The sequence below is a fragment of the Zalophus californianus genome, chromosome 1 (genome assembly GCF_009762305.2).
Source record: "Zalophus californianus isolate mZalCal1 chromosome 1, mZalCal1.pri.v2, whole genome shotgun sequence".
NCBI classification, from domain to species: Eukaryota; Metazoa; Chordata; class Mammalia; order Carnivora; family Otariidae; genus Zalophus; species Zalophus californianus.
The window spans coordinates 58,512,506-58,526,426 of NC_045595.1; the positions used below are offsets into that span (position 1 = coordinate 58,512,506).

Here is a 13,921-nt window from a genome sequence, read left to right on the forward strand (position 1 = left end):
CTGCATTATCCATTCATCTGTCGATGGACACCTGGGCTCTTTGCACAGTTTGGCTATTGTGGACATTGCTGCTATAAACATTGGGGTGCACGTACCCCTTCGGGTTCCTACATTTGTATCTCTGTGGTAAATACCCAGTAGTGCAATTGCTGGATCGTATGGTAGCTCTATTTTCAACTTTCTGAGGAAACTCCACACTGTTTTCCAGAGTGGTTGCACCAGCTTGAATTTCCACCAACAGTGTAGGAGGGTTCCCCTTTCTCCACATCCCCGCCAACATCTGTCATTTCCTGACTTGTTAATTTTAGCCATTCTGACTGGTGTGAGGTGGTATCTCATGGAGGTTTTGATTTGGATTTCCCTGATGCCGAGCGATGTTGAGCACTTTTTTATGTATCTGTTGGCCATTTGGATGTCTTCTTTGGAGAAATGTCTGTTCATGTCTTCTGCCCATTTCTTGATTGGATTATTTGTTCTTTGGGTGTTGAGTTTGAGAAGTTCTTTATAGATTTTGGATACTAGCCTTTTATCTGATATGTCATTTGCCAATATTTTCACTCATTCTGTCGGTTGTCTTTTGGTTTTGTGGACTGTTTCTTTTGCTGTGCAAAAGCTTTTTCTCTTGATGAAATCCCAATAGTTCATTTTTGCCCTGGCTTCCTGTGCCTTTGGCATTGTTTCTAGGAAGAAGTTACTGCAGCTGAGGTCGAAGAGGTTGCTGCCTGTGTTCTCCTTTAGGATGTTGATGGACTCCTGTCTAACGTTTAGGTCTTTCAACCATTTGGAGTCTATTTTTGTGTGTGGTGTAAGGAAATGGTCCAGTTTCATTCTTCTGCATGTGGCTGTCCAATGTTCCCAATACCATTTGTGGAAGAGACTGTCTTTTTGCCATTGGACATGCTTTCCTGCTTTGTCAAAGATGAGTTGACCATAGAGTTGAGGGTCCATTTCTGGGCTCTCTATTCTGTTCCATTGACCTCTGTGTCTGTTTTTGTGCCAGTACCATACTGTCTTGATGATGACAGCTTTGTAATAGAGGTGGAAGTCTGAAATTGTGATGACGAGCGCTTTGCTTTTCTTTTTCAACATTCCTCTGGCTATTCGGGGTCTCTTCTGGTTCCATACAAATTTTAGGATTATTTGTTCCATTTCTTTGAAAAAAGTGGTTGGTATTTTGATGGGGATTGCATTGAATGTGTAGATTGCTCTAGGTAGCATTGACATCTTCACAATGTTGGTTCTTCCATTCCATAGGCATGGAACATTTTTCCATTTCTTTGTGTCTTCCTCAATTTCTTTCATGAGTATTTTATAGTTTTCTGAGTACAGATCCTTTGCCACTTTGGTTAGATTTATTCCTAGGTATCTTATGGTTTTGGATGCAATTGTAAATGGGATCGACTCCTTAATTTGTCTCTCTTCTGTCTTGTTGTTGGTGTATAGGAATGCCACTGATTTCTGTGCATTGATTTTATATCCTGCTACTTTACTGAATTCCTGTAGGAATTCTAGCAGTTTTGGGGTGGAGTCTTTTGGGTTTTCCACATACAGTATCATATCATCTGCAAAGAGTGAGAGTTTGTCTTCCTCTTTGCCGATTTGGATGCCTTTGATTTCTTTTTGTTGTCTGATTGCTGTGGCTAGGACTTCCAATACTATGTTGAATAGCAGTGGTGAGAGTGGACATCCCTGCCGCGTTCCCGACCTTAGGGGAAGAGCTCTCAGCTTTTCCCCATTGAGAATGATATTCGCTGTAGGTTTTTCATAGATGGCTTTTATGATATTGAGGTAGGTACCCTCTTTCCCTATACTCTGAAGAGTTTTGGTCAAGAAAGGATGCTGTACTTTGTCAAATGCTTTTTCTGCATCTATTGAAAGGATCGTATGATTCTTGTTCTTTCTTTTGTTAATGTATTTTATCACGTTGATTGATTTGCGGATGTTGAACCAGCCTTGGAGCCCAGGGATAAATCCCACTTGGTCGTGGTGAATAATCCTTTTAATGTACTGTTGGATCCTATTGGCTAGTATTTTGGTGAGAATTTTTGCATCCATGTTCATCAAGGATATTGGTCTGTAATTCTCCTTTTGGATGGGATCTTTGTCTGGTTTTGGGTTCAAGGTAATGCTGGCCTCATAAAATCAGTTTGGAATTTTTCCTTCCATTTCCATTTTTTGGAACAGTTTCAGGAGAATAGGTATTAATTCTTCTTTAAATATCTGATAGAATTCCCCTGGGAAGCCATCTGGCCCTGGGCTTTTGTTTCTTGCGAGATTTTTGATGACTGCTTCAATTTCCTTAGTGGTTATAGGTCTGTTCAGGTTTTCTATTTCTTCCTCGTTCAATTTTTGTAGTTGATACATCTCTAGGAATGCACCCATTTCTTCCAGGTTATCTAATTTGCTGGCATAGATTTGCTCATAATATGTTCTTATAATTGTTTGTATTTCTTTGGTGTTGGTTGTAATCTCTCCTCTTTCATTCATGGTTTTGTTGATTTGGGTCATTTCTCTTTTCTTTTTGATCAGTCTGGCCAGGGGTTTATCAATCTTGTTAATTCTTTCAAAGAACCAGCTCCTAGTTTCGTTGATCTGTTCTACTGTTCTTTTGGTTTCTAGTTCATTGGTTTCTGCTCTGATCTTTATTATTTCTCTTCTCCTGCTGGGTTTAGGCTTTATTTGCTGTTTTTTCTCTAGCTCCTTTACGTGTAGGGTTAGGTTGTATATTTGAGACCTTTCTTGTTTCTTGAGAAAGGCTTGTATTGCTATATACTTTCCTCTCAGGACTGCCTTTGCTGTATCCCAAAGATTTTGAGCAGTTGTGTTTTCATTTTCATTGGTTTCCATGGATTTTTCAATTTTTCTTTAATTTCCTGGTTGACCCCTCCATTCCTTAGTAGGATGCACTTTAGCCTCCATGGATTTGAGTTCTTTCCGACTTTCCTCTTGTGATTGAGTTCTAGTTTCAAAGCATTGTGGTCTGAAATTATGCAGGGAATAATCTCAAACTTTTGGTACCGGTTGAGACCTGATTTGTGACCTAGGATGTGATCTATTCTGGAGAATGTTCTATGGGCACTAGAGAAGAATGTGTATTCCGTTGCTTTGGGATGGAATGTTCTGAATATGTCTGCGAAGTCCATTTGGTCCAGTGTGTCATTTGAAGTCTTTATTTCCTTGTTGATCTTTTGCTTAGATGATCTGTCCATTTCATTGAGGGGGTTGTTAAAGTCCCCCACTCCTATTGTATTGTTGTCAATGTGTTTCATTGCTTTTGTTATTAGTTTTGTTATTATTTGCCTTGTATAATTGGCTGCTCCCATATTAGGGGCATAGATATTTACAATTGTTAGATCTTCTTGTTGGATAGACCCTTTAAGTAGGATATAGTGTCTTTCCTCATCTTTTTTTACAGTCTTTGTTTTAAAATCTTATTTGTCTGATATAAGCATTGCCACCCCAGCTTTCTTTTGGTGTCCATTAGCATGGTAAATGGTTTTCCACCCCATCACTTTCAATGTGGGGGTGTCTTTGGGTCTAAAATGAGTCTCTTGCAGACAGCATATCGATGGGTCTTGTTTTTTAATCCAATGATAGCCTGTGTCTTTTGATTGGGGCATTGAGCCCATTTACATTCAGGGTAACTATTGAAAGATAGGAATTTAGTGCCATTGTATTGCCTGTAAGGTGACTGTGACTGTATATTGTCTGTGTTCCTTTTGGTCTATGCTGCCTTTAGGCTCTCTCTTTGCTTAGAGGACCCCTTTCAATATTTCTTGGAGGGCTGGTTTCGTGTTTGCAAATCCCTTTAGTTTTTGTTTGTCCTGGAATCTTTATATCTCTCCTTTTATTTTCAGTGAGAGCCTAGCTGGATATAGTATTCTTGGCTGCATATTTTTCTCGTTTAGTGCTCTGAAGATCTCATGCCAGTCCTTTCTGGCCTGCCAGGTCTCTGTGGATAGGTCTGTTGCCAATCTAATGTTTCTACCATTGTAGGTTATATATCTCTTCTCCTGAGCTGCTTTCAAGATTTTCTCTTTGTCTCTGAGACTCGTAAGTTTTACTATTAGATGTCGGGTGTTGACCTATTTTTATTGATTTTGAGAGGGGTTCTCTGTGCCTCCTGGATTTTGGTGCCTGTTTCCTTCCTCACATTAGGGAAGTTCTCTGCTATTATTTGCTCCAATATACCTTCTGCCCCTCTCTCTCTTTCTTCTTCTTCTGGGTTCCCAATTATTCTAATTTTGTTTCATCTTATCGTATCTCTTATCTCTCGAATTTTGCCCTCATGATCCAGTAGGTGTTTATCTCTCTTTTTCTCAGCCTCTTTATTTTCCATCATTTGGTCTTCTATATCGCTGATTCTCTCTTCTGCCTCATTTATCCTAGCAGTCAGTGCCCCCATTTTTTATTGCACCTCATCAATAGCCTTTTTGATTTCGACTTGGTTAGATTTTAGTTCTTTCATTTCTCCAGAAAGAGTTTCTCATAAGTTCCATGCTTTTTTCAAGCCCAGCTAGTACCTTTAAAATCATGATTCTGAACTCTAGGTCCAACATCGCACTGATGTTCGTATTGAGTAGGGCCCTGGCAGATGGTACTACCTCTTGTTCTTTTTGTTGAGGTGATTTTTTTCATCTTGTCATTTTGTCCAGAGGAGAATAGATGAATGAGAGAACAAAATGCTAACAGGTTAACAACGTCCCCAGAAAATATACTCTATACAAATCAGAAAAGACCTGAAACCAGGGGAAAAGAAAGGGAAAGGAAGAAAAAAGGAAGAGGAAAAAAAAAGAGAAAGAAAAAGATAAAAACAAACAAAAACAGAACAAAACAAAAAAACAGAATATGATCAAATATGATCAGGCTTGTGCATAGATTAGTGCCACACAGTAGATTTTGGGTGTATTTTGGTCTCTTAGAAGAAAGTGCCTCCTAAAATTTTAAAGAAAGAAAGACTTATACATGTACAAAATAAGGGTGGATACGATGAAGGGATGGAATATGACTGTAAAGATGAAAAGTATAAAATATTTTTAAAAAGGAATTGATCAGAAGATGTTTGAAAAAATAACAAAGAGAATTAAAAAAAAAGGAAAGAAAGAAAAAAAAGGGGGAGGGAATGTTTTCCAGCAGGAGACTGGAAAAAAGCCATACACTAGAGATTTAGGGTATATTTTGATATGTTAGAAGAAACTGTATCTCCAAATTTTAAAGAGAGAACAACTTATATATATATGCCAAAAATAAGGGTAACTACTATGAAGCGATAGAATATGACTCTAAAATAAAAAATAAAAATGTTTTTTTAAAAAAAGGGATTGATAAGATGTTGGTTGAAAAAGGGAAAAAGAAAAATTAAAAAAAAACAGTTAACAAAAATTAACTTTGAAAGACTAATGAATCATGTTAAAAAAAACCATGAATTCTATGTGCTGTATTCCCCTAGCGCTGGAGTTCTCCTGTTCTCATTGATCAGTAAACTTGGTCTTGGCTGGCTGTTCCTGCTGATCTTCTGGGGGAGGGGCCTGTTGCTGTTGTTCCCAAATGTCTTTGCCGGAGATGGAATTGCCCTGCCCTTGCCAGTCCAGGCTAAGTAATCTGTTCGGGTTTGCTCTCAGGATCTTTTGTTCCCTGCAAGCTCTCGGTACAGCTTTGGAGGAGAGAGTGAAAATGGCGGTCTCCCAATCTCCGCCCAGGAGGAGCCGAGAACTCGGGGCCCTGCTCCACAGTGCGCCCCCAGAGAAAAGCAGTCGGTCACTCCCGTCTCCCCAGTCTCCGGCTGCACTCTGTGCTCACCTGGCCTGTGACCAAGCGTTTCTATCTCTGGCACCCGACCCCGTGTGGAGTCTCCAAACCCAGTAGATCCCTGCAGTGCGCTCCCGCGCCGCTCCTCCCGGGGGAGGAAGGGGAGTCTCCCCGGCTCTCCTGCTTGTTGGGTCCCTGCTGGAGGAGCAGTGGCCCAACTGTCACCGATCACAGTTTATGGCAACCCCGAGCTAAGAGCTTGCTCCTTGGCTCCGTCTCTGCAGCCCGCTTCCCTGCTCCGATACCTGGGAGCTCAGCCGCACTCAGGCACCCCCTTTCTGTGACCCCGAGGGTCCTGAGACCACACTGTCCTGCGAGGGTTCCACCCCCCGCTTAGCCACTGGAGCAACGTCCCTCAGCGGAGCCAACTTCTAAAAGTTCCAATTTTGTGCTCCGCAGCTCTATCACTTGCCAGAAGCGGCCGACGGAGGCCCCCTCCCCCGCCGTCTATACTCCCAAATATCGCCTCAGATTCACTTCTCCGCACGTCCTACCTTCCAGTAAGTGGTCGCTTTTCTGTTCAGAGAGTTGTTGCTCCTCTCCTCTTCGATCTCCTGTTGAGTTCGTAGGTGTTCAGAATGGTTTGATCCCTATTCAGCTGAATTCCTGAGACCAGACGAAATCCAGGTCTCCTACTCCTCCACCATCTTGTTCCCCCCCAAAGTTGATTTTTTAAAGAAGAAAAAATAACATTGGGAGTCTTAGTGGAATTACATTATTTATAAACTATTTTTAGAAAAATTTTTAAAACAACCCTATGGTTTCCCCCCTGTGTCCTGGCATATCTCTCTCCCTAGACCATTGTGTTCATACCTGTAGGCTGAAATGCCAATGACCTATGTCTCATGCACAGATCTCTAGTCCCAACCTCTTTTGTAACTCCAGACCCAGAAATTGCCACTTGACATTCTCACACTTGGTTGCTCAAAAGCCCCTTCAACCCAGCATGTGCAAACCAAGCTCACAATCTTCCTGCTAGAGCAGGTTCCTGGCACATCTTCCATCTTAATAAACAGCAATACCAACTTGGCAGTCTCCTTCCCCTCCAGGGTGTGTCCAGACAATCACAACTTTGGTTCTTGTCCTGTAAATTACTCTCTAACCATGGAACATCTCCCTTCTCTATTGTTCACAGCCCTAGTTTAATAATACACTATCTCAAAACAGAGGACTGCAGTGGCCTCCTTTCTCCTCCTGATTTAATCTTAGCACTCTTGGTGAGCTCTCCACTTCACAGCCAGGATGATCTCTTATGAAATGTTAATCTCATCAAGGGCATCTCCCTCTGCCGAAAACTCTCCTGTGGTTTTCTGTTGCCCTTAGAACAAAAGCAGCACCCGGGGGGTTTTCCCACCGCATCTCCCACCACCCCTTCAGTTTGGGCCAGCCTCCTCTCCATTCCTGGAATGGGCTGGGCTTCCTTCTCCCTCTCAGGTACTGTTCCCCACCTGTCCTCCCCTCCCTGCCCTACCCAACCTGGTTCATGTGTTACCAGTCCTTCCAATTTCAGCCCAAATATCCCTCTCTTTGACACAGCCCCAGACCTAATCTAGTCCCATTAGTCACTCTTATGGCATCACACCTTCCTTTTACTGGCACTTAACACAACTGTAACTATGCATTTTTCTGTAATGATTAGATCAACAAATGGGTCATGTACATCTATGAACGATTTAATCATGGTGGGCCCATTTGGCAAATGGAAAACTCTAGTCCAATAAACTCCTCCCAAGTCAAGCCGGACCCACCCACCTTGGCTTTGCCCACCACCCACTTCTATCCAATCACATGCCAGGGTGACACTCACCGTCTTATGTAAGGGGACTGGGATGAAAAAGCAACAGTGGGCTTCCTGGAGGCCTGTAGGAAGAACGTGTGAACACTGAGGTCTGAGCTACTGTTGTGACTTGTGGACACTTCTGGACCCCTAACCCCTTGGGCCTCTCTTCTTGGAAGGGGATCCTGCTCTCCAGGCTTCCAGACCCGACTGCCAAGAATTCAACAGCAGGAGGTCAGGTATGTGTCCTGTGCCCCTGGGGGACCTGTAGATTTTGTATTGTCCAGGTGGGGACAGACTCCTTCTTGCATATTCCAGTGCCCTAGTAAAGCCAGGGACAACTTCCCAAATTGCCCCTACATTCCCCCTTCTTCTCCCCACCTTCCTCCTCTCTTTTCCCCAAGGGAGGGATAATTCTTCCACTTGGCTAAAGTTTTTCATTTCCTTGACCTTTACCTAGAGGATTTGGGATAAATTAGTGAGCACACCTCTAGGCCAATCCCTACTGGCTCTACTTTGAAAGCTGTTTAAATATGTCGAGTCTCCCCAGTCCCACCCCCCCAAACTTCCTTCTCCACACTGTGTCCCCCTGAGCCGCCAGTGTAGCATGCTCTTTGCCTGGGCAGCCAGGCCCTTTGAAGGCAGGGTGGGTGCAAGGGCAGCAGTGCCCACCAGAACTGGTGCTAGGGAGACTGAGTTGCTGCTTGGTGCTTGGGAAAATTGGGTGCAGTTTGAGCCCCAACTCACCTGATTTTATCTCTTGGGCAGATTCATCATGGAGAAGCGAGGACTTCCCAAATGCCTTCCTTCAGTGGCCCCTAATCAAGGTAGTCAAATGCCAGTCACTTTCTCTTTAATATTTTCCTGGTTTTTATTTTACTGTTGGTATTTACTTCTGTAATGTAGAAATTCCCATAAGGCATACTATGAAAACCAGCAGCCCCTGCTCCTTCTCAACTTCTCACACCTTAGAGACAACTATTTTCATCTGTTCAGTTTCTTTTAGCATTACCCTCTGTTCTCTAAATACCATACTTACACTACCACTAACTTGTTTTTCCCTTTTAGACTTTATTTATGGTCTTCCCTCCATGGGAGAGGAGTAATTAGCTGTAGTTCCGGCATTCTTACCATCCTCACCACTCGCCACCCTCACCCCTGCCCACCCACTCCAGCCCACACATACCTCAAACTCCCCACCTCACAGCAGAATTCACTATTCAAAATGGGCCATCTAGTCAATCAGGATCACTTTCCCTCTTGTATAACTTTTGAATTTTCCAGGACTTAATACTTGGGCTATTATTTGCTTATTGACCACTAAACCATTCTCAGACTCTTCCCCAGTTGTTTAAATTCAAACACAATCAAGTATCCTATCAATTTCACCTTCTGGTGGCATTATTGCCATACCCTTCTAATCTGCTCCAATCCAGGCGGGCTGCTCTCAGACAACTCTGAGCCACTCTCCTGGGATCTCCCTTCACCATCATCTGAATTCCTTCCCCACTTTGGAATTTTATACCCTCTTAGTCTGGTTTATTTTGTCTTTCTTGGTTTAGTAACATTCCCAGGGAAACATACATCCACAAAAAATTATTTGAGATCTTGCATATTCATCAGTGTTTTTTTTCTACCCTTCCTGATTTGTGATAGTTTGGTTGGGTATTGAATTTTAGATGGGGAAATCCTTTTCCCTCAGAATTTTAAAGACACTTCCTCCTTCTCTCTCTCTCTCTCCCTCTCTCTCTGGAAGTTTTTAGGATCTTTTTCTTTACAGAACTCAATTTTTTAAAAATAGTTAGCTTTGGTAATATTATGCCTCTAATTTTCTCATATTTTATGCCTCTTATTTTTCATTTTTGTCCTCTTTTCTGGGAGATTTCCTCAACTTTATCTTGCAAAATATCCATAGAGATTTTAATGTCTGCTCTCATAATTTTGATTTCAAAGGGCTTTTTTTTGTTTTGTTTTGTTTTCCTGAATGTTTCTTTAAGAAGCATCTTGTAATTGGTTCATGGGTATCATCTCTTTCAAAAGGTATTAGTGATATGTTTTTGTGAAATTTTCTCAGGTGGCATGAACTGTTTCCTGCAAGTTGCTTTCTTTCTGTTTGATTATCAATTTCCTATCTCATGTTAGTCTTCCTCTAATGTTTGATGACCCCTTGTTGGCTGTCCATATTGAAAAGGGGACCCTGGGAAGCTAAATGGCAGCTTTGAACCAATGAGTGGGGCCTGTTAACTGTAGGTTCCACAGAATTTATATGGCTGGGCTGCCAAATTGGGGAACCCCATGTGTCAGTTTCTTAGGACTTTTCTCTTAGACTGCACAGGTTTCCCAGGAAAGAATCTTCAGATTCCAGCATTGTCTTCAGCCAAATTTCCATAGATGTGTATTCAGTCTGGGCTGTCTATTCCATTCTATTACTCAGTCATTTATCTCTGTTTGAACACCACACTGTCTTCATTCCTGTAGCTGGATGCCACTTCATGATCTATGATAAACCAGGTACCTCCATCATGTTCTCTTTCTCGAGGGCATTAAAATTTTATAGCTATTGTGAAATTGTTCACTATAACATTTCCTTCCATACACTGAGTGTCCTAAATCTTTTTAACTCTGCCAGTCTGATAGATGCGTAACAATGGCACAATCTTTCCTTTAATTTGCATTGCTTCCTTATAAGGGAGGTTTAGCATCCTATATGTATGGGGACCGTTAGCTTTTCCCCTTTTACGGATTGCTTATGACTGCTTTTTGCTTTTTCTCTATTTGGTTGTTTGTCTTATTGATTTTTAGTGTTCTTGAATTTTGGGGCTTTATCAATTCAGACTTTTTTTAGCCAATTAAGGATCTCTCATCCCACCCCCCTTCCCCCACTTATACTGGAGTCAAATCTAGGTCAACAAAAGGAACATGGTTTACATATTATCACATGATTGGAAAGAGTGCTCTGGTCCTTGGTTCACACAGCCACCCCTTATTTCTGTTTCTATTGGTGTCTGGCCATCAGTCCATGCAGGTCACTCTGAGCCCTCTAGGTCTTATCTGCAAAGGCCCTGCCATCCACCAGCCCTCCCATAGCTTACCCAGGCCATTCTTGGTTGCTTCTGGAGTCACACTGAGCTCTGAGCCTGAGTTTGGGAGAGCAGATATAAATAGCTTTGCAGGGCCCACATAAGTCATTTAAGAATGTTGAATAAAGCATAGACTTGATATGCCTCGATCTCCCAGGACTTTGATTTCTGATGCTCAAAAACCCAAAACTCAAATGTTTTTAACTATTATATCTGTCCTTAGTTCCAAAACTCTCCCATAGTGTTCCTTTCTTTCTGTTTATGCCAACTTCTGAATGCAGAGAAGATGGGGTCAAAAGAACCAGCAACAGGGCTGTGGCCATGTCTCAGAGCATGCACTCCCTCTTTCCCAGTGCTGTGGGTCCTCTGACCATTCTGAAATTAATTTAAGGTATTAATATGAGTTTGAGCTTTTCTAGCCAAGAACTGGAAAAAAATTCACCAGTGAGATGATTTAATCCTGTTTTTTTAAATTTTTGAATGATGATTATGGAGAAAGAGGGCATTTGTTGAAACAATCTCAATTTGTTCCATTACAGTGGGTCTGTTGGAGTTGTTCTTTATTCCTGACGCTATTAATTCTTGGGTCCTTGTGTCCCAGTAATGCCTCCCAATAGTGACTCAAGCACCCCTGGTAAAAGCCCCTGCTGTCCCTTACTCACCACTATCACTCACGTGCCATCTTCCCTACCACACTGCCCTGGAAGCTGACTTCTGCCCCCACCACTGTCCTGATGCTGTTCTCACCCATGCCAGGTGGCCAACAAGATTGGCCACATTGTAGGCCTGCTCTGTCCCACATAGCCAACTTTGTGGGCAGTTCACTGCTCCTTGATCTGTTGTCTCCACCTTGGATCTGGGTGCACCTTCCCAGTTTCCTCTGCATTAGTGGCCCTGAAAGATACTTTTTCTCTATCTTTCCATTAGAGGTTAGCAGTAGACTTTAGGGTTCTGTCAGAGGTGTTCTCTGTTCCTCCATTCTCTCATGCTGATCCTGTCAGCCCCCATGGTGGTGATGACCAACTCTGTGTAGAAGACTCAAATCCAGCTCCAGCAGAGCCCTCCACTGAGCCCCAGACTCACATCTCCACTTGGAAAACAAACACCTCATCATCATAGGTCCAATACTGAACACATTTTTGTCATCCAAACTTGCATCTTGAGCTCTACCTTGGGTAAACAGTTTCATGCCCTCTCTGTTGGGGGAAGGCAAATGGCAGCAGGGGTGTGCTTAACAGATAGGAGAGTGCCCTGCAGACAAACAGGGTCAGTTGGGACCCCAGACGCCCCCTTTCATCCAACCTGCCTTCAGGGTATCCCTGGGCTCCTGCTGCCTTTGCTTAACTCTTCACATCTCCCCAGATGGCTGCAGCTCTCCCCAGCCTTTCCGCCTCTAGGCACACTCCCTTCCCGCCTCTAGGCACACTCCCTTCCCTTCTATGTCCTTCACTTTCCAAAGTCCAAACATGATGACTTGTTCCCTTCCTTGAAACCTTTCAATAGCTCTCCTTTGATCTTAGGATAAACTAAAACTTGACTTAGCTTAAAGGGGTCCTTATGAGCTTCTCCCTCCTGCTGTGCTATCCTACAGCTAGTCCAGGCTTTTTTTAGTTCTGGAAGCCTGACTCCAGTCTCCACCCCCCTGGGAATCCTCTCCCTCCCCACTCTGCCTTGGCTTTGCTAAATCCTGCTCATTCCTGAGGTCCTGACTTACAGCATTTTGTTAACTCCTCCCGCCCCCAAGTACATGCTCAGATGACACTAATCTAAGCACTTGCTTGTAGTAACCAAGTCTTTGTAACACCCCAGGGGTTGATGTATCATATCAATTCATGAAAAAGGAAATTGAGGCCCATCACAGGTAAGTTAAGATGAAATTCCATGGGGCACCTGGCTGGCTCAGTTGGCAGAGTGTGCAACTCTTGATCCTCAGAGTTGTAAATTCGAGCCCCATGTTGGGTGTAGAGATTACTTAAAAATAAAAATCTTAAAAAAAAAAAAAGGTAAAATTCCAGGCACTCTGGATTCAAAACCACCTTCCTTGTTATATCCTAACTCCTTTACCTTCCAACTTATCACCTATCAATGACATTACATTTTTGTTTTGTTTTGTTTTATTGGTCTTTTTTATTGAAGTTTAAGCTTGGTGAGGGCAGGTACTGTCACTTTGATTCAAATTTAATCTAGTGAATTTAAATTGAATCTAGAGACAGTTTACCCACCAGTAAAATGGGAATGACAATTACCTCTCTGGATAGGTGGTGGGGAGGGCCAAATGAAATGACCAGTGGAAAGTGCTACACATAACAGGTCTTTGGCAGAGGGACTCTCCACCTCATATCCTCCCCGCATTCTCCTGGTCCCAAAGCTTCCTGGAAAAGCTTTGATTTCTTCTTCCCACTTTCTGCCTCTCTGTTTTGCCTCAGATGTGCATTCTTGGGAGCTAGACTGCTCTGGTATGGAAAGTGAAGGCTCCATGAAAGCAGATGGCCCTGTGAAGCCATGCCATCCCTTGAAACCCTTTGCTTATGTGAAACCTATCAGATATGAGACCCCAGCATTCACAGCTCATCATGGAGAGAGAAGCCAAGGCCACCATGGGAGAAGAAGTCAGCAGGCAGTAAGAAGCCACCTTAGGGAGACAGACCTTCGCAGAGACACTGGCCTCCATGTGAGGCCAAGACGCATGTTGAGACCAGGTCTTCGTGTGGATCCGGACCATGGTGAAGAGCCAAGCCACCATGTGGAGCCAGAAGCCAGGCGGACCCCATCCTTCCCTCTTACAGAAACAGCGATAGTGCACAGAGATGGGCTGCAAGGCCCTCGCCTCCACACAATCCAGCCTGGGGCAGGACTGCGGGAGCTACCCGATGCCTCTGGGTATTGGGTTCTCATGAATTCCCCAACTTCATCCATCTATCCCTGCTTAGGGTTCAGACCCTTGGAGGGCTCAACTTTGCTCTTCACACAGACCCCTTCTGGTACCTTTGTGTACGGGGTCCCAGAATTTTTCACCCACATTGCACACTGACCTCCATCACTTGCCACCAGCCCCTGTTCTGACCTGGGTGTTTCTCCCAGCCCAACCCCAAGTCCCCATTTCTGTCCCCACTCACTCGTCTTATTCCTAGCCTTTATCTCATGTTGTCCAGACTGAGACTGCAAGTCTCCTCCCAGGATCCTGGCAGGGTCACATGTACACTGCCCATGCCCCTCTGTTGTCTCTTCCTTTTGTTTTATCAAAGATGTACATGCA

General features: G+C 43.3%; 1 protein-coding gene across 1 annotated transcript in view; it reads left to right on the plus strand.

Annotated features, from left to right (window-relative positions):
• LOC113916034 (proline-rich protein 20E-like) overlaps positions 1-13,696 on the plus strand; it is a 74,486-nt gene extending 60,790 nt beyond the window's left edge. The window contains exon 2 of the mRNA XM_027581884.2: positions 13,092-13,696. Within this exon, the coding sequence (XP_027437685.2) occupies positions 13,092-13,696 (605 nt within the window). The remainder of the gene's footprint in view (positions 1-13,091) is intronic.
• The last annotated feature ends 225 nt before the right edge of the window (positions 13,697-13,921 follow it).